Below are 27,000 nucleotides of genomic sequence, written 5' to 3'. Positions count from 1 at the left end.
TGTAATGCATATATTAATACAGTACTTAATTTTCTTTGTATTTTTTTTTTTGGCTTAAATCTTTGTTAGACTTTAGGCATGGAATGGCAATTGAATACAAGGTGTCTCAGAAAAAAAATGTCCCAATGCCCATATCCTCCCTGTAGTATGGCGGGCATTTTTTTCTGGGACACCCTGTTTACAATACCTGTCTAGCTGAAAGTCCTGCAATTTTAAACAATGTTTAATAGATCTTTTAATTTGTCTGTCACATGTGGTAACAGAGGAATGTTTTACGATTGTATGACCATTATACTTCTGTTTTTATTTGTTAAAGGTAAATCTGGAGTAGGCCTACTTGCAGAGTAATATAATTTTGACATAAACTGCTTTGAAACTATAAATAAATGGTTGATCTTACAGTGAATGAAATCCTGGATAACAATCGAGTTGTTGGAACCAGCAAAACAATCGTTATGTAACAACATCTAAAAACAATTAATGATGCTGATAAAATACCAACACAGAAATGCATATGAGGGACAATACATTTGAATTTGTCTGTTAAGAATAAACGTGTGGCATGACATGACATGAAATGAAGGGAAAGAGAGGTAATTGTGTTAATACCATAGTTTCTAGCAGCAATTTATAAGCAATTTAATTATATTCAGGTACTAATCAAATCTAATAACCCTAAGAAGACTGGGGGTGCGGCAGCCCTCCCCCCCCCCCCCCAGACGATTCTCGTGATATAATCAAATGGATAAATTAACACGTACGTATCTTGTTGGTGACCAAATCTCTTACATTAAAACCGCAATCAAACTCATGACACTGCCCTAATTACCCCAAGATTTGTACTGTAATACTTTGTTCTTAAATGGTACTGTAATTTCAGGCCTGCCGATTGGTCAAAGTGCATGACGTGACCACTTGGTAATTGCATTTTCTATCATGCATGCCGCGCAATCAAATCCATGCAGTGATCTGATAGATTGCACGCTTGGAGGAAAGAATTGACATATATACTGTACTGTAATTCCGTTTCTTTTAAGTGTTTAATATCTATGACAATAATGTTGTTCATAATGTTATTCATTCCTGATGTAACTAAACAAACGATGATATTCTGTTTCTAAATAAACCACAACGGTGTTAACATATGTCAAGTATTTCTTGTTTCATTTTAAGAATCTAAAATAAGACAGAATGTTGACTCACGAGATTGGATGTGTTGAGCTGATTGGCGGTTGCGATGAGGGTGTGGAGAGGGTATGACAAAATAATACATGTACATCTGTGTTGCAATTTTTCCTTTGTGTGTGTGCATGCTGGCTGTCCGTGCGTTCCATTAAATTTCAATGGAAATGATGGGCGGATTTGGACATATGTGTTCGTGTGTATTAAAGAATACAGATTTTCACCATCACGTCCTATGGCGAAACAAAAATGACTAAATTACATGATCACTTTTTAATTCTCAGGGATCAATTATTCCCTTGGCCTAAAAAAAAAAGTCAAGACCAAAAGAAATCAAGACAGAAGTCAATAATTTCCTGAAATGTTAAATATAATCATATGTGCCCTGTCACCACAAAAGGGCTTATTAAGTCGTCAGATTGAAAGCCAAGAAAATGTAGAAATAGTTGTTTCAATACAAAGTCTATGGAAGATATGGACCCTTCTATGGGAAGACCAATGTTGTGCATGGTGTTCTGAAAGTATAGCATGTCATATACCCCTCCCCCCCCCCCCCCAATTTCAAATATTTCAAGGACGTACCCCCTATTTCAATGATTTTCCGGGATCATCCCGAACTATATTGCTCTTAAAATTCAACCATTTTCCCCGATCCCGAATTCCTCAGACCATCTCAATTTCTAAAATTTTTGGGAAAGAAAGAAAGACAGCCCGGAGAAAATGCCCCAAACCACCATGCACGCCTCGTACTGTATTTGGTATTTAAATGGGAGCATGCATGCATCAAATCGTAGTTTCCGTCAATATGAATTTGCACAAAAAGCACGCTCGTGCTTTCTTCGCATTCTGGAGAAACTCGTGCATGCCATGCATGCCCCGTGTTATTGCATTTAAACCTGGTCTCGTGCAATACTAGTATAGCGCGTGTTGATCGAACAGTATTTAATAACGTATGTGAGAGACAAGTGGCGATGAACATGTTTTATACACCACATGCACAAAGCTTTATGAAAAACAGAACACAGTAAGACAAGTTTTATTGATCTATTCGTTGACTTGTGTATTTGTTTTCTTTTAATTTTTAGCAAAACTAAAAACATTTTCGGCGAGCGAAGACATGTAGTGAAACTTGCATTTCGCATACTGGTGCCGCGCGCTGGTCGAGCTTCAACTCAAAATCGGTATCTCGTGCGTGCGCTCCTTTTCTTCTTCCCAGTATGTTAGAAATATCATCAAAAACATGACGGTCCTATGACACACCTTCAGACAAGCTTGGAGAAAGTGACGGTCCCATTGACACACCAAATGACGCAACGTGGTAAAGTGACTTACTATGACGCACATATGGGTCAGTATTGTGACGGACATTTTGCGGCCATGACGGTACTGTGCGTCGCGATTTTGGGGAACATGACGCAACCATGACGCACCATCCCCGGGGGTCAAAAGGTGCGTCTTACAAATGACACCTGCATTATTTCAATTCCTGAACAAACTAAAGTGCCACTTAAACCCTTTCTAAGTCAAGATTGGCCGAATTGACCCTTCCCCTAGTTGGAGTTGTTGCAGACCATGTTTGTGATATTTACTGCTTTTTATGACTTTGAAATGAATAATATTGGTATAAGAGAAGAGGCAAAACATGCAAGCCGCCATCTTGGATTATAATGTAGGCACACATTTTTTGTCCAATGAGGACAACCACAAGTCATTGATGTGCCAGAGAACAGATTTTCACCAAAAGGTTTATTAAGAATCAAGATACGGTCAAACCTCTCTATAAAGGCTACCTGCGTATAGTGGCCATGTACTTTGCCTCCATCGAGAAAGAAATATGTGTTTACCTGTCTATAGATTGAGGCCATCTGCCTACAGGGGCAACTTTCACTTTTTCCCTTGAGTTACCTCAATAGACAGTTCTGACTGTACGTTTCAATTACTTCAAATCAAGTCGGGCAAGTACTAGTGTGCACAATTACATTTGCACCTTGTACTATATACAGAACTGGGCCCCGTCTTACAAAGAGTTGATATCAATCGTAACTTATTTGAGATTGATATCAATCGTAACTTTGTACATAAGAGATAGGAGACTGCAAACTTGCGATTGATTGGAGGACTTGTGATTGATTTGGATCAATCGTAACTCTTTGTAAGACAGGTTTTTCACTAAAACGTTTCATGGAAAAAAGTGGGTGACTATACACCATGCATGCATAAAGAAGTGTTCTGATGATTTAAATATAGATTGCAAGGTTACTAGTATGCAAGTGACCATCACAGCTGAGCCTTGTATTTAGCCATCTGCAGCTCATGTTTCATCCTATCGGCCTCCAGCTGCCGGAAGTACTCTGCATCCTCGTCTCGGTAGAGCTGCTCTTGGTATTCTCTGATCTCTTTCTCCATCTTCCTCCTCACGTCTGCCTTGATGCGTTGCATGGCCTGCAAGAACAGGAGATGAGGACAGAGATGGATTAATGTTTGCTATTTCATTAGGGATTTACAAGTAGATTAACAAGCTAATAACAAAATAAGAGCAAGTGAGAAGCTGAAACATCATATAGATATCATGGAAAGACATAAAATGCAATTTTGTGGCTCGAATGTGACGTCACAAATCTTGACGCTCTACAGAGGACCGCTGAAGGCAGAAAATCTGGATCTCAAAATCAACATTTTTGACAGATGATTACTGTGGACCTGAAACATATTTTGAAGAGGGAAGTTGTTATATTTAATCAGTAAGGTTTCCTCTTCGCAATGATATGAATTTTGCATCAATTCAAAACACTTTTGATTCTTTGGGTGACCACTTTAACATAGGTTTCCTGAAGGAGCCTAGAGTAGGGTCAGATATGTGAGGGACCCATAGACATATCATCATTTATAATCTTTACATCTTTCAAGGTGTAGCTGATACCTTTCACTTCATGATACAGTCAAACCTGCTTTAGTGACCACCTGTCTACAAAGACCACATTTTTGTTTCCCTTGAATATGGTTTCTCATTGAAACATGGACTAAAGGAACCTGTCTACAAAGACCACTTTTTGTGTTTCCCTTGGGCAGTCACTGTAGATAGGTTTAACTGTACAAAGAGCATTGTATCAATTGTAATATTTTGCATCGTGACTGTTAACTACATTAAATGTTTTTTGGCTGCACAGCAGTTTATTGAATACATATAGGGTATATCTGGTACTGTGGATGTAATGTGAAGTTATCATAGTACCGGTACCTCTAGGACAACCCACTCGTAACTAGGTGAGAGGGGTTGTCTTGTATGGTGATTATCCTAGGTCAGTACTTCTCTAAGAAGTACAGTTAACAACTGATTTATTCATACCCCTTGTCAATTTGAAGTTTTTTGTGTTTATGATAACTCAAGAATGAAAGGTGAACGGGTTGAATTTGGGCCTTTGTTGAATACTTTTAGATTTAAGCTTTAAAATGTCACATTCTCAAGGAACATAAATCAGGTTATATCAGCTTTTCACTTTAACTTGTAAAAGTACAAAACTTGGTAAGGGTATAAATAATTTAGTAGTCAACTGTACACAAAATTGTCCTAGAATCATCAAGTGTTGAGCATACTCACATTTGCCTGTGCCTTGTCTCTGACGTTGAGGTCATGACGTTCCGTGGCTATCGTCTCGGCAAGCACGTTGAACTGATCTCGGTAGCTAGTAAATGATTTCGTTCAGGAAAGCTTTAATGAATAATGCTGTTTATTTTTCTGTCCACCATGAAAAAAAAAAAAAACTCACCTTCACCACCACCATACCAGCCAAAAAACAACAACAATGGATTCTTATGTAGCATTCATATACACCATGCAGGAAGCTACAGGCTCTTCAATATCACCCAAGTTTCAGATAGGGTGCCAATTCCGAGGTTAATGGTTTTCAAGGAATATCTTCCAACCACACAACATGTGTTCTATACAAGCTTGGAGAGGGGAAATGTAGATTAATTATTGTACTAAAGAACACTTATGCCATGCCATGGTTCATGTACACCACATCTCCAGTAAATAATTTAGATCACTCCACTACAACACCTCTTATGCATAAGTGATTACTGGTACTCATTAGTCCTTACTTCTTAGCATTTCCCTTCATATTTCATAAAATGTCTTTTGGCAAGACATTAATCTACTTTTGCTACACTCCACCCAGGTGAGGTAAATGGGTAAATGGGTACCCAGTAGGAAAAAATTCCTTGAATACTTGAGCGCGTTTTCATGTTAGCTCAGCTAAAGACGGGGTAATAATATGATTACACGGGCCGTCAGGCAGAACAGTATTAATACTGATGAGGGGACCCTGGGTAAACAAGACATATTATTATTATCATTATATCGGAGACACATCCAAAAGACAAAAGACAATGGAATAGGAAATATTATTCAAATATTTTGTAAAGGATACTAGTTCTCTAGAGACTCCACCTCGTTCTGCTGCTGTTTGGTATAGTCCTCTCGTTTCTCCTTGGCATACTCACGAAGCTCTCTAATTCTCATCTTCTGTATGGCCATCCCTTCCTCAAAGAGGTGCTTGAATATCTGTACAATCACAACAGAATTCAATGAAGTGCAGACTTTAGATTAGATCTATCACAATTATTTTTCTATTTTTCTATAGTATTTACATGTATCAAATAAGTATCATCCTTTTATCAATTCCATAGAAACATTGAGTTTTGTTATTAATAACATTCAATGAGAACTTCTTCTCAAGGGAAAGAAGCACTGCTATCCATACTTGATGGCCTTAATGGGTAGATGATCCTTTTACATTCATGGTCACTAAGACAAAACTCAATGTGTCAAACATTTGCATTTTTTATGCCTGTGCTACTATGTAATATATGAGTTGAGAAATAATAACAAAAATTGCAACAACAACAAAAAACAAAAAAATTAATCAATCATGTTTGAACATTGAATCTAACCTGTTCCTCTTTGGTTCTTCTTTTCAACCCTCTGGATCTCGCCCTCACGCGATATTCATCGTAGTATCGTTTAGCCCTGGCATTGACCTGCCTCTGTTCCTTGGCTTTAGTCTGCAGTGCCCTCTCTTGATTGCGCCTCTCTTTGATATCCCGCTGCGTAACATGAAAAGAAATCTCAAACGTATTCATATTTGTGCAAACGTAGGATGATAAAAATACAGAAAAATAAGAAGTGAATATCTCAAAGAAAATGACCCTCGATTACTTTGTGCAAACGGTATATACATGTAATATGAAGGCAAATTTAGATGAAGCCACTTAATGAACAACTAATTGCATTTATGGCAATAACATTGTATCTGAAATAAAATATCATAAACACACAAATCCATCCATTGTTAAGTAGAACACATATAATATGATTCAGGCGCGTACGCAGGATTTTTTCAAGGGGGGGGTTTTAACATTTATAAATCGGGCCGAAAATTTCGCAACGACTCAGCCGACCGCTGAATAAGTGGGGGGGGGGGGGGGGGGTAAGAGGTCACTTTTTATTTTTTTTTTTGGTCTCGAAATTTGAAAATTTGACATTTTGCTCCGTTGAGGGGGGGGTAAGGTCAGCTTTTTTAGGTCAACCATGGGATTTTTTTTTTTTTGGTCTCGAAATTTGAAAATTTGACATTTTGCTCCGTTGAGGGGGGGTAAGGTCAGCTTTTTTAGGTCAACCATGGGATTTTTTTTTTTTTTTTTTTTTTTTTTTTTTTTTTTTTTAAGGGGGGGGGGGGGTTTTAGAGAAATTTAGGGGGGGTTTACACAAAAAAAATTACCAAAGGGGGGGGGGGGTTTAACCCCCCAAACACCCCCACTGTGTACGCGCCTGATATGATTGTATAAGGCACTGGTTTTTTTAACTATGACCAAATACCTAAATGGCCCTTTGAGAGCCTGAAACTTTTCAAAGATAAAGAATTAGAAATCAATTACAATTTTTTCTTGTAGCATGGACCTAGATTGACCTCCCATAGCTTAATGAAAAATTTTCAACATTGCTTTATGTGCATCAGCTATCCCTGAACAGCCAATTGTTTACGGAATTTTGTAACAAAATTGACATACCTTTTTGGTTGGAGCCGAAAAAAATATATACCCACTAACAATATGTTTTTTTTCTATTGATGATTAATGAGCATGGGTGGATCTTAAAGAAAGTTAACAGTAATCTGAATTAACTCCTGTATTTTGATGGAACAGTGCAATTGAAAATGGTGTTTCGGACGTTACATCTTCCGTAAACAATGTAGACCCTCATTTAACCCACTAGAACAATAAATTAATGCGATTGTTTATGGTTTGAATAAGCTTATTAGTTACTCCAAGTCATTAAATTAAAAGAAAATATAATTTAATTGTAGTAGCGCTTATACTAGAAATATACTCAAAATTTTAAAAAGTTGTCTCATTTTCCGTAAACAATTTTGTAACGTCCGAAACAACTTTTAATTTGAAGTAGCAGAAAATATATGAACTGCACGACCTTTTTCTTGTAACATTTGTTAAACATTTCATGGCGGCTACCCACCCCGAAAAAGAAATTTGCAATACATCATTACAATACTATTTTATAGTTAAAACCAATTTTCCGTTAACAGTTGTAACGTCCGAAACAAATGTAACGTCCGAAACAAAAAATACCAAATAAATAATGATAATCCATATTTGAAGGTATCTGGAGTGAATAAATCATTATGAAATATGTTATTATAAGTCTTAACATAAGTCAAGACACAAATCAGGTCTTTCAAATCCAATAATTTTGTGTAAGCTCAAGAAGGGTGTTTCGGACGTTACACTATTTGATTGTTAACACATAGTTTGCAAATTTCAACTAATTATCGATCATATGTGCAAGTAACGGTTTCACAATGCACACTCCTGTTAAAAACACTATTTTGAGAATTTCATTTAGATCTAAATATAAGAATATGAAGAAATATGATGCAAAAAATGAAATTTTCCGTAAAATATCTGAATTTTCTGCAAATTGACTTATAAAACATCAAATATTGAAGCCACACATTGTGATGCAAGGCATGGCTGGCTGCTTTAGTATATCCTTAATTGTAATTTAGCAGAAAAAATCTCAATAAAAGTGACTTATAAAAAATATTCAGCCATTTTAACAGCACTTTCTGGTATGCTGTTAGCACGTTTCGGACGTTACATTAAACTGTTAACAGACCTTTTCATACTTTAACTAGTTCAAATGAGGGGCAAAGATAGATGTGAAAATAGCAAATTTCAATTTTTCAACCTCTCCTCTTGCTATTTACATTGCTGTGTGTTTGCAAATCATCAGGTTTTCATTTTTACAGAGGTTGTTTCAAATTATGTCATATAACCAAAGATTGTATGGTCAATCTAAACTATTTGGTAGGTTACAAAAGCTCAAAATTATCCACTTAAGCAATACACAGTGTACATGTACATGACACGGGTATTGATACAGGTACATAAAGTTGATAAAATCAAGCAAATTAAAATGTTTGTCTAAAAATTTATGGGAAATATGGATTTTCATTTGAAAATACCTTTTAAAAAGGGCACTCAGTACACGTAACTAATCTATGTAGAAAGTACATACATCTATAAAAGAATAAGACATTACATTAATAACTTATTTTATGATCCTAAACATATAGTCAGAGACGGATCCAGGAATTTCTTCCCGGGGGGGGGGGGGGGGGGGGGGGGGGCGGGGGGGGGGGGGCGCAGGGGGGGGGGGGGAGGGGGGTACACACGAGGGGTGAGAGGACATATAAATATTTTGTATTGGTCCCAAAAAATCGCAACGGCTCAGCCAGCCGCTGAATAAAGGGGGGGGGGGGGGGGGGGGGGGGGGGGGGGATTGGTAAGAGCACATTTATTTTTTTTGGTTGTTTTTGCTCCCAAATATTTGAAAATCGCGCTGGCCGCAAATTCGCTCAGTGGGGCGGGTGGGGGAGGAGTGCGGACTAATTTATTTTATTTTTAATTTATGGGGGCCGGGGGGAGGGGGGGGCACGTCCCTGTTTGCCAGTACATTTTGGGCGAACTTGGGGCTGATTTCAACATTTTGTTTTGGCCGGGGGGGGGGGGGGGTACATGCCCCCTAAGCACCCACCCCCCCCCCCTCCTGGATCCACCACTGGTAGTATCTTCCTCAAATGTATGCATACATACAAAATGTATAAGTGTAAAAATACAATAGTGTAAAATATAAATGGGCTGCCCGTTTTTATTTTCCCTCTACGAAATGTCAAAGTTGGGGGTGCGGCGCTGCGGCCTTATCGCCACTAAATACGGTACATGTTTAACCTACACTGTATACTGTTTGTCACCTGTGATATCGGCACAGCAAGAGTTAAGATCTATCAACCAACCAACCAACCAAACCAACCAACCAATCAATCCATCCATTCATCAATCGGTCATCAAGTAAATAAATAAATAAATACTTATTTAAGAGCATAACAAAATGTTGTCGTTTGAAACAGCCTCCTAATACAAATAGTGGTAAAGGATGATTGTTACTACAGTAGTATTATAACCTAAAACATCCACAATATGAAAATACATCTGAAATGTCTCATTCTTGAGATGTACATAAATTAGGATTCACCTATTTCGTATTACTTACAGGACTGGGGGTACTTTTTTATAGTTTTACTTTTAAAAAGATTTTTCAATGTTTTGCTTACATACATGAATGTGTTAGTGATATTATTGAATGACACACTATATAGTTGAAGGACATTAGCAAGCTGATTAAACATCTATTGTAGAGTTTACAGAAATTGATGATCTCATTGAAATGTTAACATTGTGTAACATCCGAAACAAACCATAGCATGCATGTACATTTCACACTGTTGTTCATAACATGCAATAAAGAGTATGTTTCTAAGTGAATTTTCTAAGGAGTTTTGATGTCGACAATTGCTATTAGCTTCATATTTCACTGTTAGATCACATAAGCACTTTTAAATACCGGTACACGTTCTTGAAATGAATAATATACCTTACATAAATTGAGTGGTCGATGAAGACAAACTTGGTATACATGTACGGTATGTGCTAAACTAATTAAAACTGAAGAAAAAAATCCATAAATGTTACAGAAGTATTATTCTGCAAACAATTAATGTAAATGAGGTCAATAATACCTAAAGAAAAGCAATTAACTTGGATAAAGTTATGATGTTAACAGTGTGTAACGTCCGAAACATCAGTGGTGTGACATATGAAAATTATTATGCAATGCACTGGTTCCCAATTTTTTCGCATGTATTTACCTTATATCATCAGTTGTTATAATAAAATAAGTTTGACCTAAGAAAAAGTATTTTACCTATTGAAATTAAAACTTGTTATTGTCAAAACCCAAATTTAGAGCTATTTTTCACTTTCAAGGTATACATAATCTGTATTTTTTAAGATAGAAACTCAAAAATTTGCATGAATAATCTCTGAAACATATTCTTAAAGACCCAACATATTTAAAGGTGTAGTTAATAGCAAATGAGTTTTATATCACAGTTATTAGATATGCTATAGTTCACAATAAAATTGTAAGAACTCATAGTATTCATATCTGGTGAATAAATAAGGAGATAGATTAAGCTCCAAAATTTGCATTTCTCATAAATATGAATAGTCCTGATCCTAAAAATACACGTTTGAAGTAAGCAAACATAATTTCATTTTTGACCCTTTTGTGGACACATTTGGTATATGTTAAAAAAACCAGTGCCATAAACCAGTTTTAGGTAGAAGTCTTACCAGTCTTTGGTTATGGGAAAGTTCTTTCTTCATGATATTGACAAGGATTTCCTGTTTCCTCTCTGCCTCTTCAATCTAGTAATTAAAAAAAATATGAGTACATAATGATAATAGATGTATATAAGAAAAGTGGCTGAAAAGATTGCACAGGTTATGGTTTTAAAAATATTTATAATACTAAGAAACCAAAAACATGGATCATTTTCGGACAACAATGACTACAAATCTGCACACATTTACAATGAAATTAATTTAAGTTTTGATGTTCCTCTCTACAAGGACTGAAGTATTAGTTTCTATCCCAAGCTCAAAACATCCTCTCCAATATCATGCACCAATACATGTACCGTAGCTTTTTTAAACATAACTTTTGCATGCAAGTTGCTCCTTCAAGTTTAATCTTTTCACATCCAGCACACTTACCGGTAATAAGAATATAAAAAAGTAAAATCATTGTTCATGGCCCAGATAATAAAATCATAGTACCGGCTCATCAAAAATACATGAAACATCATGAATAATGAAGCAAGGTCGGCCCAGAGAGAGAGAGAGAGAGAGTCAGAAATTTATGACCTTCTGCACATGGAAACCGATGACCCACTCCCTTTAAGGGTGCTTTTCAATAAGCATAGGTATCACGAGTCTACATTTGGAGCTAGCTGTTCATACCTTGGATTGTGTCTTTGGTTTCTTGTATTTCTGTGAGATGGCTGCCTTGGTGAGATGCTCCATGTGTTTCATCTGCTGAGCCCACATCCTCTGTGCAGTGTGAGGCGAGACGTGGAGGAACGGGAACTCATGCATCAAGGTCGGTAGTAGGTCATCGTCACCAATCCTCACTGTGGAGAGAAAGAGATAGAGAGAGTGTGTGTGTGAGGTGAGACGTGAAGGAACAGGAACTCATGCATCAAGGTCGGTAGAAGGTCATCGTCACCAACCCTAACTGGAAATCAGAAAGGGAGATTATACATAAATCTTTATGAATTCATAGTGTACGGAATCGTATTCGGACACCTACCCCCTGGACATCCACCCCCCGGATAACCACCCCCAGTCAACTACCCCCTAGGACAACTACCCCCTAGGACAACTACCCCCTAGGACAACTACCCCCTAGGACAACTACCCCCTAGGGCAACCACCCTCTGCTCATGGTTTATTTGTCCCAGAGGATGGTTGTCGTAGGGGGTAGTTGTCCGGGGGGTAGTTGTCCGGTGGGTAGATTTCCTAGGGGGGTAGTTGTCCTAGGGGGTAGTTGTCCGAGGGTTGTAGTTGTCCTATGGGGTAGTTGAATGGGGGGTAGTTGTCCGGGGGGTAGTCGTCTTAGAGGGTGGTTGCTCTAGGGGGTAGTTGTCCTAGGGGGTAGTTGAATGGGGGGGGGGGAGGTGTTTATCCAGCGGTGGATGTCCAGGGGGTAGGTGTCCTAGAACCATATGGAATATCATATAAACACAACAGAGAGAGAGAGAGAGAGAGAGATAGAGAGAGAGAAAGATGTACATGAAGGAATGGGAACTCCTGCATCAGGGTCGGTAGCAGCTCATTGTCACCAATCCTCACTGTAAATCAGATACAGATACATGGACACTCACTCAACAACTAAATTATTCATACCCATACCAAGTTTTGTATTTTTTTTGAATATGTATGAAATTGATTTGTACCAATTTATGTTTATTGAGAATGAGACATATTAAATCTTACATCAAACAGTACTCAACGAAGGCCCTAACTCAGCCAGTCCACCTTCATTCTTGAGTTATTGAAAAAACACAAAAACATCTTGGGATTCCACATTCAAAGAGGTATATTTTACTGACTGATAGAAAGAAAGAAAAGGAAGTGTTCCTAGTGTAGTGATGTGCAAAAATGAGATGAACATTTGTAATATCTTAATGAATATCTCTGAATAGCATGGTCCAACAAATCTAATAATGAATGAGAGCTTGTCCACAGAAGATGTGGTATATAGCAGCCTTGGTGAAATGATATTCAGTATCTCAAAACACATATTAGATAAGTGAGTGTGGATATAGGACCATATTTGCAGACAGCTACTTTTTTCATCCCCAATTGGTATTATTTTATATTCATTTACATGGGAAAAAACATGCAATTTTTGTGTCATTTTATTATAATTATTATTTGGCGTCACCTGTGCTTGGGAGGCGAAAAAGCGTACTGAATCACTGTAACCCTTGGGTCTCTCCTCCCGGTATAATTGATTGGGTTAGTGCAGGTGGACCGCTACAAATAGTGCAGTGGGTTCTTCATGTGCAAAGGTGGTGACTCTACTCTACACGGGGCCTTCATTTAATGCCTTATCTGAGGGATGGATAGGACAGATATTGTGAACTTACATGGACGATCTACCCCAAGCATGGAGCGAGTCGGGCTGACAGATGCTGCTCGCTTGCGCTTGGAAGGTGGAGTGCGCTTTGAGGACCTTGAGGATCGTCTGCTGCCCTCTGGAGCTGAGACTGGTGCAGAGTACTTCTTGTCTGGCTTGTATTGCGTGGTCTTGGGCTTACCATGGATGGCTTTGTAGTCTTCATCCTAGGAGAGCAGGAAAGAGAACCGAGGGTCAAAATGGTTAAAGGGGGTGTAGCATGACTGTGGGCCAATCGGGTATATAATACTACAGACGACGTGACCGCAGTGTGTCACGTGCATGCAACATACGCGAAACCGAAGCGTGAGGAGAACTTCGATCTGTTTAGCGAAGCTGACCGTTAATCAAGTCCATTCATTTACGTGCAGTTGTCCAAAAGAAGTACTAGATAGCTTTAACCAGTATTTGTCATGCTACAACCCCTTTAACCCTATTTAGCCCGGGCTATTTGAAAACCGCATAGCCCGGGGGGGGGCTTCTAAGGCCCCCCTCCCCCCCCCCCCCCCATGATCTCGGCGCGTGAACGCCCGATCGCCGCGAAAATTTGCATACACATCAACTGAAGTGTATAAGAATACTATGGTAATTTTAATTTTTTGAAAAATTCACTCATTTGCATATTTATGGTAATTATGCAAAAAAGGTCATAAAATTCACATTTTTGCCCATAAATCAGACATTATTCATATTTAAGCATTCTTTCTCACTACATATATTATTTAGACCATTCGGAATAATAATATAACACAAAAAATTGAAAAAACCAGGGTTATTCCTTATGTAATCTATGGTTTGATAATTTTTCTTATGTATTTCTTTGTTTTTTTAACTTATGTATTTATTGTTTTTGTTGTTTTATTTATTTCAAATTTCAACTATTTTGACCAACCAAAATAAACACCTTAACTATAAACAAGACCAAATAACCAATGTTTTATCTCTTTATTTGAAAAATGAGATTTCCATATGTTTTGTACACAAATCATAAAAATGAGCGATTTTCGGGCTGACATGCAAAGACAAAAGGGCACGTGACTTTATAATGGTAGTTCCGATTTTCGAAAAATTTCTTTCAAAAGATGCGCAAGACTCGAAAAAAAAAAAGTGTCAAAGTTTCAGTGCAAGATTTTCTTGCGTTAAAAATTTATCGCGAAAAATGTAGAGGGGGGGCTTCTAAAGCCCCCCCCCGGGCTATCGTGCCAAGAACACTGTTCTGTGCATGCGCTGGCGTGCCATGCTCACATAATTGGGTTTTGGTGGCTTGCCATGCACACATAAACTCTCACACGCTCGCGTGCCACGGACACATTTTCGTGCATAAGTACACACGCTAATTGAACCTACCCTAAACTAACTTGGCACACAGGAGATTAGTGGCTGGCACAATAGGGATTAGCACTGTGGCACTGGGTGAATTGTATGGGGGCAGCTTAAGAGTTAAGCTTGTTTTCTCCTCCAAGGAACAGGTGTAAACGCTGTCATTTTGACGTGATTAATTTTTCACGCCGAGCTACTCAAAAACATATTCACTGATCCTTAAATTCGCGTTGCACGCAATTCAGTCCGTTCAAAACATGCATAAAAAGTCATGCTTATATTTTTGCGAATTCTAAAATTCGGGCTTGCTGATCTTAGCGCAAAATCCGTGAAAATTAATGTACAACAAATATTTCTACTTTTACAGTATTCTCCTCATATGAACTTCCCACCAAATTTGGTTTCGTTTCTGTTGTATGTCATAAACATTGATGTGAACAATGTGTCAGTATAGGACAGAATAGCAGGATGAAACATGCTTTTATGTCTTACTTTTACATTAATAAAAAATATATACCAGTACACGAATACTTTTCAAGGTAATTGAATAGATGAATTTACCATCATATTAGTATTTTTTCGTTCAATTGAAGTCCACACTATGACTAAATCTGACAAAGCAATATGTAGTTTCTATATCTTTATTGGTGTTCATTTCAACAACAACATTTGGTGAGTAAATTAGTTATTCAGATGTATACTGGGAACCTGTAGCTTTACTAGTCTCACTCACCAGCTGTTTGGTGACCCTCTTGCGGCGAGTGACCTGCTGTTTGACCCCTCTCTTGACCTCATGCAGGCTGCCCGCGTACGTGTGCTGAAGCACGCTCTTCATCTTGGACTGCTGGCTGGCCTCCTCTGCTAGCTTGCGCCGCACCTTACCCAGGAGACCCTTGGCGTCTCGGTTCATGGCTTCCTCAAAGCGCACCTTGAGTGGTTCCCGTCTCTGGGGAAGGGACCTCGGAAGCAGCACACTACGTTGCATGGGTCCTGTAGATGATACACCATATTAAATTTATTTATTATTTATTTCTAATCTTTTGTCAGGGTAGCCCATTATAAGTAGTGGTCTTCCAAGGGGCCCTGAATAAACATGGACATATTTGCATCAAAAAGCATAACGTTTATACAGAATAGTTGAAATAAAGATCCACAGTACATTTAGAAAGATATACACAGCAATAGTAGACGTGGAACAAACGAATACTCATTTGCACAAAAATCATTATATCATCAACCTAGTTCAACTGTAATGCAAGACTCATTGTATTTATAGAATGCTCCTTTACTGATCCCCTTGCATAAAAGTTGATATCAAGTTTTACTACAGATATTATCCAGCATACTTATAAAAGCAAGTAAAGAAAGAAAGAAAAAGAGAAAAGTATCATGCATATAGTAGTCTGAATCTAGACCTCAATATGAACTTAAAGATCTCAGGCTTGCAAAACTGATGACACTAGTCACTTTCTAACATAAACAAGTGGAGGAATGACAGTCCCTTCTACACGACACGCTTTATGTAAACTAGCTTTTACCTTTATAATCCTGTCCCTTCACTTTCTTCACAAGTCCAGTCTTCTGCCTAGCCCTGAGATCGTAAGAATGACCCTCTTCCTCTTCTTCTTCTTCTGAGTCAGTCCTTGACTGATCCACTCTCACTGGTCTGTTATTCCTAGTTAGACGACTGTGATGGCTGTAGGGTAGGTCTGTAATGTCATTTCCTCATCACTCTCTCTGCTGAACCTGAAATGCGAAAGAGAGACAGAAATGGGGAGGAAGAGAGGGAGGAAGAGAGAAATATGGGGTGGGAGAGGAAGGGGAGAGTGCAAAGAGAGAATGAGAAAGAGAGAAATAGAGAGATAGGGGGTGGGCAAGAGCAAAGAATATGAGTTTGACAAACATATCTTTGTATTGGATAATAGCCAGTACAATGAAGAAGCGAGCCTTTTACAAATACTTTTACCAACATGGTCATGCTATTCATACACGCACACTCTGGAAATCCCTGGAAGTATTCTTGCCATATGGTCAATACAATAAATTTAATCACAATGATTTTCAGCATCCTAACTGGGTGGGTAGGCTTGAACCCATGACCTTCATTCTCCAGTCAAGGTTTCAAACCACCTGACCACGACAATTCTTAGTTTGGACTTACCTAAACCTTTGAGATGAATGTTCATCATCAGTATCTTCTGCAGGAAACCTCTGGCTTCGCTCATCCTCAAAGGCGACTCGCCGTCTCCTGGCAACCTTTCTCCTCATGAAACTCTTTTAATTGGAAGGGGGAAAAAAGGTAGAAACCATTAAGGACATCCCTCAACAGCACACAAAATTCAAAACAGCTTTAACAATGTGATTATTTCTTAAAAGGATTCTAAAGAGAAGATTTGTTATAAATTTTAATCTCTTCAAGTGAGTGAAATAGAGATTTAAATATGTAATATCTGTTATAGTGTAGATTTGTTTGGAAGAATGATGTGCAATGACACTCAACCTTTGTAAAACTAAACCAAACTACAATTTAGCATAACATTTTACTTTGTTTAAGATGCGTCAGTACCAAATAGCCTGATTTCTAAACAAGAAAACTTATTCCTACCCTGTCATAAGAGTCCTCCACGTCAGCTCCTAAGGAAGACTCCTCTCTACTTCTGTCTCTTTTCTCTGGGTCTAAACTCCTTCTTGCGCTCCTTCTTAATCTTGAAGCAATCTCTGGAGACTGCGTAATATTGCCACCATCTCTGGTTTCAGATGGTCTCGTTGTCCTGGTGTACGGTGGCAACATGGCAGCGTACCTCTTCTGTTCTGTTGCAGAGGCCACTTCTTGGCGGGTTGGTGAATGGCTGTATCGGCTGGTCGCAGAGGAACTGTGGTGGTGTGGAAGCCTTGCAGGGTATCTCTCCCATTCCGTTGAGGGCGCCACTTCTTGTCCAGTAGGTGCATCTGTGTACCTGCCGGCTGCAGGAGACTTCCGATCCTGTGCTAGTCTTGAAGGGTACGTCGCAGCAACTGCTGCACCAGAAGGTCGTCCAGAAGTCGAAGAACCCTGCACCTCTTTCCTATCTGCTTCATACCTCTGCACCAACTCAACTGGATACCTTGTTCGAACGGATTTTGTAGGAGACCCCCTAACTGGTGGGGAGTGTGCATGATGTCTCCCTCTGCTCTCCAAGTCGGGTTGTGGCAATTTGGCAGGGTACGTTGCCTTCTTGACTTGAGGTGTGAGGGGTTGCCCAGCTGACATTAGTGGTACCCGTTGGCCTTGCCTAGCTGGTGGGGTGAATCTTGGTGATCTGCGCTGGGAAGCTCTTGGCTGCTTAGATGATGATCTGATAGAAACAAGATAAAGAAGACAATGCAATTTACATTGAATTTGACATGAGTATTTACTTGCCTACAAATTGCAAAGCAAATGCTCATATATCCTTTACAGATTACAATGACTGTCAAGATCCTGCTTTAATATAATACATGTACTAAAGTAACCTGTCTACAAAGACCACCTGTCTACAAAGGCCATGTTTTGTGTTTCCCTTGGGCAGTCGCTATAGATAGGTTTGACTTTATCAGGAAAGTTTCATGCAAGGGAAGGTTTCTGTAGTTAATGTATGATATTACACATTTTTCAAAAACCTTATAAGCAGAAATATTTCATTAATTATTGTGGGACAGTTTGATACAATCATCAAAATGGCCAAGGGGCATGTGAATACATATCACACATTTCAGGCTTAATCATAAAAGATTCTTACCCAGACTTATGTCCAGTTCCAGACTCGAGGTTTGTCCCTTGCTGCGGAGTCCTACGTCTCAAGCCCTGTTGTTGCGCAGCTGATGTTGCTGTGGACTGTGGTGTAAGGCGCAAAGACCTGCGTTGAGGTTGCTCCGTTGCAGTTGCTGCGCTGTAGCCTTTGGCGGCTGTGGAATTTGCAGGAATGGCAGTGGTGGTGGCTGGTGTTGCTGTAACAAAGATTAAGGATGAAAGACTCTTTACTTCTTTTGTTCTTTTTAAAGAGGAGGCAATCACTGGAAATATTTAGAAAATGCATCAATCAAGGAAATAAATCTGAATGCAGTTTCCTAATCAAGGAAATAAATCTGAATGCAGTTTCCTAATCAAGGAAATAAATCTAAATGCAGTTTCCTAATCAAGGAAATAAATCTGAATGCAGTTTCCTAATCAAGGAAATAAATCTAAATGCAGTTTCCTAATCAAGGAAATAAATCTGAATGCAGTTTCCTAATCAAGGAAATAAATCTGAATGCAGTTTCCAATTCAAGGAAATAAATCAAAATGCTGTTTCCTAATCAAGGAAATAAATCTAAATGCAGTTTCATAATCAAGGAAATAAATTTGAATGCAGTTTCCTAATCAAGGAAATAAATCTAAATGCAGTTTCCTAATCAAGGAAATAAATCTGAATGCAGTTTCCTAATCAAGGAAATAAATCTGAATGCAGTTTCCTTTACATTTGATTCCTTTCTTAAACTTCAGGCGAATTAATGGCTCTGCCTTAATTATTCATTGTAGTTAATAAATTATGCATACAACTTTTTAAAAGCAAAAATAATGCTTGTAGAAATCCCTTAATAACCACTGCTGAGTTGCGTTGAAACAAATAATAAAAAAGCTTTATGTCTGACACATTTTTTGTCATAAAATGAATAATAATAATAATAATAGTCCCATTTGTCTAGTGCTTAATACTATGTTTCTTATGGCACACAAAGCTAAGTGTTATAATTTTTTTCTCGTTCTCTTTTAGGTCACATGTGAGTATTCTAACCTTTCTGATAACCATTGCTTCCACTCAAACCGGAGAAGTCATCGGTTAGACTCCTTAACAGGCTGTTGTACGGTGACATCTTCTCTGCCATGAAGGCCTTGGTGTGGGCTGGTCGTGAGAGACTGCTCCTAGTGGCTGGTTTGGAGACTGGCGATGGAGATGATACTGTACTGGGTGCCTTGGGCCAGGTGATCGTGGAAAAAGAACCACTCATGGGCTGTAAACAAACAAACAAACAAACAGACAAACAAATATAGAATAAACAAACCAACCAAAACGATGACTGGTTTATCTATTTAACTCTAATCAGACATTGATTTACGAGAGCATGCTTTCTTGCCGATGACACGTACTATCAATATAACATTTTGCAAAGATAATGCATGCACAATTAAAGCACCTCTTTATAATTTTGTGATGACATTTGCTTTTTTCATTAGATTCAAACTATCCGTGGGAGTTTTTATGTCGGTCTCACATATTCATAAATAATCAAATTGAAATGAAAACAAAAAATGAAGGTCAACTTCGTAATTTCAAAAAGACAGTGAAGGACAGGAAGTGAGCTTGCCCCAAAACCACAAACTAAAAATAACTACCAGTAAATAAAATTAATAGGGGTATTTAATCAAGAAATATGAGAATAAAATCAAGATCTTTTTTCAAGACATTGAAGTTTTTAATGATCTTACCTCTTGTCCAGAAATACTAGTATCCTTCATAGTAGTGTCAGTAAGCTGTGAGAGACGTCCCTCTGAGATACCATAGCTGTCAAACATCTTGGACAGCCCTGATCTCTGATAGGTGGAATTCAGTTCTTCATTCTTGTCATGCTTAACAGCTAGAAATCAAAGGAGAGAAATTTATTTTAATTACAATTTGTACATCTTTCCCTGTTTGTAACGTCTTGAAAAATAGGCAATTCAGTTAGCGAACTAGCGATACGTAATACGAGGTAATTTCACTCTCATTGAGATAAATAATAATAGTATTTCGCCTAAATCTATAAAACCTGTTTCCAAGTGGCACAATAATCAGTGTATTTAATATCTTTTGCGCTGTACCCGGATGACAGATCAATATTGTTTTCGTATTGCTCTGTCATCCGGGAACTTCAAATGTCGATACAATATTGCTTGATTATCGAAAATCAACAACACTTTCGTTGTACCCAATGTCCAAAACTGGTGTCCCTTCTGACAACTGAGCATAGTGGTCACATTGAACCACACATAAAATAGCAGCTTTTACCGGTGCAAGATTTGCGTCTGTTAGCGCAGAAGAATTCAACGAAATTCTTCAAAATAAAGACGAAGAAAATATGATTAAATCAACCAAAAAATATGTGCAAACTAGTCTTTTGCGATTACTTACGTGAAAAACAATTGTCTGTGGTGTTTGAAGCACTAAATAAGCTTACACTCGTTGATATTCTGTCAAAGTTTTATGTTGTATGGCTTTGTTTTCGTGTGATACAAGAATATATTGCTCTCGCTATGACAATATATTCTTGTATAATACTCAAAGTATCTCACCTGTATGTTTTCTCCTGTAACTGGCAGACTCCTCCCTAGTTTGATGAGCTCTGCCGTGGAGTTGCTGCCCTCAGATAGCTCCTCCATATCAGGGTGCAGTGAGATGCTACTCGGCAGAGACATACTCCCAAGGGATCTATATCAGAACCAACAAGAAAGTAGGACATTTTTTTGTAATATCTTTACTACTAATAATAATAATATTAGATATTAATATTGCGCACATATCCACCAAGCATGGTGCTCAAGCTGCTCCAACTATTACCCCAGCTCTGCTAGGCAGCCGATTTCGCCGATCACAGCATTTAAGGAATTCCTTCCTACCGGTACCCATTTAACACCTGGGTGGAGAGTGGCAAATGTAGATTTAATATCTTGCCAAAGGACATTAGTGCTGTGGCGAGACTCAAACCGTGGAATTTATGAAAAAAGTCTCAAATACTTGAATTTTTGCTTTTGAATTTTTTTGTTAAAGGCTACAAATGACTCCTTATAAGTTTTAAGTCCAACTTAGAGTTAAGTTCGACTTAGGATGTTTGTGAAACACCCCCTGGCATCCTAGCTCTTAATCAGAATTGGGGTAATGTACCTTGTACTGACAAAAGGAGCCGATGACATCCCTGGTTGGTCCTTGATCCGTCTCCTGGAGGAGGGTCCTTCTGTCTCTGAATGTAAGCTCACTTCTTGGAGGGGCTTGAAGTCTAGAAAAGAAAAAAAGTACAAAAACAAAACACATGATTGATCTACTCCATAGCACTATTTTCCCCGATTCGATTCAATTTCGATTTAATTGTAAAAAGGAGACATGACAAAAAGTCCAAAGACTAAGATTTTTATATATATTTATTATACTTAATAAAAAACAAACATGAACAAAAAATGTATATTGACATTCATTAACAACTAACAAAGATTGAGACATAACCAATTTAAATAAGAATAAGTAAAATAGCAATTATTATAGTAAATTATATTGGATTCATATGTAGATTTTAAAATATGATTGGTACTGAGAATACCAGTTGTAGATTTTGTTTTCAAATAGATATGTGTTAACTAAATAATGTAAATGTATTGCTTATATTGCAATACCGATAAAGGAATTAGGGTGGGGCACAGCGAGAGAGAGCAAGAGAAAGAAAAACTGAGGAAGAATGAGAAGAGTTATATTAGGGCTCCATATTGAATGTTTATGCTTGAGTCTAATTTTCAGGCAAACAGGTAAAACAAGGGGATCTTAATTGGCCCACATATATATTGTGCATCAAAACTCTAAGCATACAATATTTCAAGAACCGTAAAAAAAAAAAACAGATATCAGTTACAAATTATTGAGAAACTCAAGAATCAGTTTACAACTATGCTGCAGATATTGCTGAGAACAAAAAAAGAAACTTAAAAATATTGCTAAGAGAAATTGCAACAACAAAAAAATTCCTCTTACCATCAACTTCACTGGATGTCTCACTGCCAATCTGCTCCATGACGTAATCCACCAGACCCTCCAGAATTTCTAAGAGGTACTGGACGGAGACGGCGTCACGGTCAACGATGGCATGCCCGGTGATGTGGGAAAGATCGCAGTGCAGGACATCCCTGGACAGGCTCTCTATCACGCACTGGACATTGTGAATTTCATCCTCTCTGGTGACTGGACTTTGGATGACGCCTGATAGTTCATGGCACATGAAAATTGTTTGTTCAAATTGTTAATTCTTGGACGAGAGATGAAATCTTAATATCTGTGTCAATCAAACATAGTGTATTTCCAAGAGTGGTAAAAAAAAAATTAAAAAGAAAGCTCGTGCTAGTTTTCCAGCACAAACCCTTGTCAGTGGTAATGCATAACAGAGGGTCTGAGCTAGACTATAAAGAGACTACACTCAATTGGCCATGTACTATACCTCACAGCCAGAGACTGACAGAGTTAGGCTCTGCTAAAGGCTCTATGGAACAGTGATTAAGTGTCAAGTTAGAGATTGTGCATGTAGAGTAAGCTCCAGCCTCCAGGGGACCTACAGTCATAAGTCCTATGTGAAGAACTGTGTACATATAAATGAGTCTCTTCTTCGAGAGCACTAACACGGTGCATTGATTTGGGCAGCGTTTCACGAAAACGTCCCAAATAAAGTTCGTCCACATCGTTTGTATAAAATTCAACACGTGTTTCAGTGGAATGTCTGTGAACATGTACATATGTACATAGTTTGTATGTTCGTAGATATAAAAGGGAAAGATGTTTACCTTTGATTCTATCTCCTAGGATGCCCTCATAGAGAGTGACAAACGATGATGGCTCACATTCTGACAGATTCCTCACAGGAGCGATGTGAAACTTCCGGAAAAGTTCATTGGTGATGGCAACAAAATCTGTTTGAATCAAAGAAACCATGGTAACTGGTTTCATGTGGAATGACCTTTATAGAAAATTACATACATGTATGAGAGTGCTTGACACTGAACTCTCCCCATAAAAGCAAAGAGTGCCTACAAACTTTGATGACGCATTTAAACATTTATCTGTAGGATGGGGGGGGGGGGGGGGAGTGTTTCACAAAGATCCTAAGTTGGACTTAATAATTATGGAAAGCTGTTAGCATATTTGAAAATATTTGTTAAAAGATATTTTAAAAGATATTTTAAAAGGCATAAAATGTTGTTTCCAATCATTCATATTTTCTATTACCAAGGAGATTTCTTGTTCTTGATGTGGAATTTATGAAAAGTCTAAAATACTTGAAGTTTTGCTTTTTAATATATTTAATTTCAAGGCTAAAATGTCTCTCCATAATTTTTAAGTCCAACTTAGAGTTAGGTTTGACCAAGGATATTTGTGAAACATCCCCGGTAACAAGTTTGTAAAGTTAGCTACCTCTTTTTCTTCCTTCCTGTCTCCCCCAACTTTTCTCAGTTAAATACATGTTCCCAAAATCATATTTTATTGTCACAGGTCCTGAGAATGCCAACCCTATCGCCCTGCCTTGCTCATGAAACAACTGTAGGGCCTCATTATATAAGACCATGCAATTGATGGCACATAGTAATCAATGCAATACAAAAATTGCAAAAATCTATTGAACGATCAAATAATGGACAGTCTCTTCACTTTTCTTAGAATAATAACAATTTTCCTAATACTACATGAAGTTGATTCACTCTGTTCTAATACTTTGTCTTTAAAGCTTTGAAAATCTTTGTCCTAAATACTCTTCAATAGAAACATTTGTGTCCTGTCAAACTTGAAATCACTTCCCACTTATGTTTTACCATCTCCCACCTTAAAATCAAAGTGAAATCATCTGTTCCACATGTTCATGCACCAAAACGGTACTGCTTATTATTTTTCTACCACTTAACAAAAACAACATACATGTACACTATTAAAGCAACAACAAAACATACCATCTTTACTGGACCCTGAAGCTGAAGACCGAGGCATTGCTTTAGCAGCATGAATGTCTTGTAACTGAAAATCTGCAAAAGCAAACCACAGACAAAATCAATGAGGGTGGTTCACATAAACGAGGATATCCTCATAAACGCGGACAAATGGCGTTCTAAAAAATAAGGAGCGTCCTAAAAATTAAGGATCGTTGCTCTGCGGGTTTCACGTTCCAGAACCGTGCGCTGGCGATGCGAAAAACGGATTCAGCATAATGAAATTTAATCCCAGTTCATCGTCTTCTTTTATGGGTTGTCCGTCTTCCCGAGGATCTATCGCTCACAACATGAATTTCTCTGTACAAAGTCAATGTAAAATGAATCAAGAAAATCATCGCGGAATCCAACGAGCCGATTGGAAATCAGAAACGTCTGCGAAAATGCGGAAGATCTTTATTATTGCGTAAACATCTCTCCGCGTTTATGAAGATGATCCATATTTTCGTCCCTACTGTTCATATGATTAAAATAACAATAACAATTAAAAATTAAAAAGCACCGGCTTCCTTTCAAAAATTTAATCTAGAATCTATTCTAGGTCTAGTAAAAATTTCTAGATCTAGCAATTAATTATCCTTTTACAATTAGATCTATCATCAATACCACATGCATTGTTATTATAGGAGTGCAATAAGCAGTTGATTATTAGTTATTCAATGTCTAACTCTAAGTTAAATTCTTATTCTAAGAGTCTAATTCAAATCTAAAGTAAAGACAGTCAGTTAGGGCCTACTCTTGTCTTAATTTGAACTAACGCAAGATGAAGTGTGTGGGACCGTTTTTGTTCAAAACGGTTTGATAGTCAGCCTTCGGTAGATGTTTTCAGTTAGAATAACACATTTTATATGAATATAACAATACATAATAGTTACAATGTTATTTGATGATATGTAAATAATGATAAAATAAGTCGATTTATCACGTTACCTTATCCGCGAGCCGCAGAGGAAAATTAACGTCTTTCGAAAACACCGCTTTTTCCAAAAATACGCATAACACAATTAGTCTTTGTTCAAGACACATTACACTTTTATATACCGTACGTTGTTATTGTTGATAGTTTATAGGCGTTTGTCATTCAGTGAATATTTACGCCTCTTCTCTTAGGATTTGTTTTCCTTTAAAATTAGATTGACTTGTACCACAATCTTGTAAATAGTCTCGACATTGGGAAGGAATATAATTATTCAAAATATCAGTACATCATTACTTTGTTAACTTGAAAAATGTTCGACTACAACGTATTTTGCGACAAAAAAAAAATTGAAATTGAAAAGGGGTCCCCCCCCCCCAGGTTTTGGGGGAACGGCAACCCCTTGTGACTTTTATAAACTTCAACAATAGTACTTTTTTTTCTTTATTTGGGTCTTCAAACCGGGCGGGACGGGGTGCATATATTTCGGAACTGGCGCAGGCCTATATAGCTACTGATGGGTGGGTGCCCCCGGCCCCCCCCCCAAAAAAAAATCAAACATTGATTATTTCTCCTTCGATGCCAGTGATTTTCAAATGTTGCTATAATGACATGATTTTCCGGGGGGGGGGGGTTCACTTTTTTGTAAATTATACTTGTGTTTTCTCTCTGCCCCCCCCCCCAAAAAAAAATACAATTAGAAGATTGTGCTCATTACGTCTCTGTATTTCGGCTCCATCGTTTGCCAGAGTATATAGGGCCACATTGAGTCAGCGGGGACAACTAGCTTTTGCATCTCGCTCATCCCGCTCCAATACACTGACATACTGACATCCCCAAAGGGCTATACTTCTTTACAAAAGCCTCTGAGGATTTTTTTTTCTTTTCTTTCTTAATCCATTCCTAAAGCCAGCGATGAATATACGAAATCGGTATTGAATGCAGGATCGAAAAGGATAATTATATAGCTGTTTTATGATCGGACCACCTTCTTTTATGATTTTTTTTCTTCTTCAGATATTGGCTATGAAACACTCGCCTTAAAGCGTGTTGCAGCCTTTAGTCAGTATTTGCTATACATTTTGTTGGCGTGCACTTTTTCAAATTATCCATGGTGGACGATTCCCCTCAGAAAATTGAGGGAAGACGTATACCCCGTCCTTCCCCCGGATCGCCGCCCCTGACCCGCACATTTCGCTTTCAATTGCAGAACGCTCTAGCTGTGTCCAAGAGAATAAATTCTCGGAATGTGAGGCATCTCGCAAAAGACATGGGGGAAAAAATGTTTCGTGTGAAAAGCCAGGGAAGGACACAGACACAAAGGCCCGAATTCACAAAGGAGGTTTGTAGACAAACCTATGTTTATATGTGCGTCATAATTATATAATAATAATATAATAATAAATAGTGTAAACTTATAGAGCGCACACACCGTCCAGGGACGCTCATGGCGCTAGCTCAGCAACAGTTCTCTTCGATACAAGTAAAGTAAATAATTTTGCAATATTTTTTGTGATATTTTGTTATAACCCATTTTAATCCTCAGCTCTGCCTGGTGGGGCCCGGTGCCCTCCAGCTGCTCCGTTCACTGACAATTTAAGGGACTAGCCCAGTCAGCACATTATTCACAGAAGCTCTAGCATTCTGAGGCCAACA

At 38.1% G+C, this 27,000-nt stretch overlaps 2 protein-coding genes across 2 annotated transcripts; both read right to left on the bottom strand.

Annotated features, from left to right (window-relative positions):
• LOC115929548 (centrosomal protein of 95 kDa-like) lies at positions 1–16,334 on the bottom strand. The gene is made up of 9 exons (XM_030998793.1): positions 16,201–16,334; positions 15,396–15,652; positions 13,314–13,509; positions 11,623–11,792; positions 10,954–11,028; positions 6,136–6,288; positions 5,613–5,746; positions 4,781–4,865; positions 1–3,624 (listed from the first exon to the last, which is right to left on the bottom strand). Exons 2-9 carry the CDS (start codon positions 15,645–15,647, stop codon positions 3,460–3,462), a joined length of 1,230 nt encoding a protein of 409 aa, XP_030854653.1. The 5' UTR covers positions 15,648–15,652; positions 16,201–16,334; the 3' UTR covers positions 1–3,459.
• LOC115929546 (E3 ubiquitin-protein ligase TRIP12-like) lies at positions 16,331–21,102 on the bottom strand. Its single transcript, XM_030998789.1, has 7 exons — positions 20,991–21,102; positions 20,148–20,296; positions 19,456–19,672; positions 18,421–18,628; positions 17,268–17,997; positions 16,824–16,936; positions 16,331–16,408 (listed from the first exon to the last, which is right to left on the bottom strand). Exons 2-7 carry the CDS (start codon positions 20,232–20,234, stop codon positions 16,342–16,344), a joined length of 1,422 nt encoding a protein of 473 aa, XP_030854649.1. The 5' UTR covers positions 20,235–20,296; positions 20,991–21,102; the 3' UTR covers positions 16,331–16,341.
• Between the last annotated feature and the right edge of the window lie 5,898 nt (positions 21,103–27,000).

This window comes from Strongylocentrotus purpuratus, unplaced genomic scaffold (assembly GCF_000002235.5).
Source record: "Strongylocentrotus purpuratus isolate Spur 01 unplaced genomic scaffold, Spur_5.0 spur5_contig_861, whole genome shotgun sequence".
NCBI lineage: Eukaryota > Metazoa > Echinodermata > Echinoidea > Camarodonta > Strongylocentrotidae > Strongylocentrotus > Strongylocentrotus purpuratus.
The sequence above is the reverse complement of the archived record's forward strand: the minus strand, read 5'-3'. Positions and strand labels throughout refer to the sequence as shown.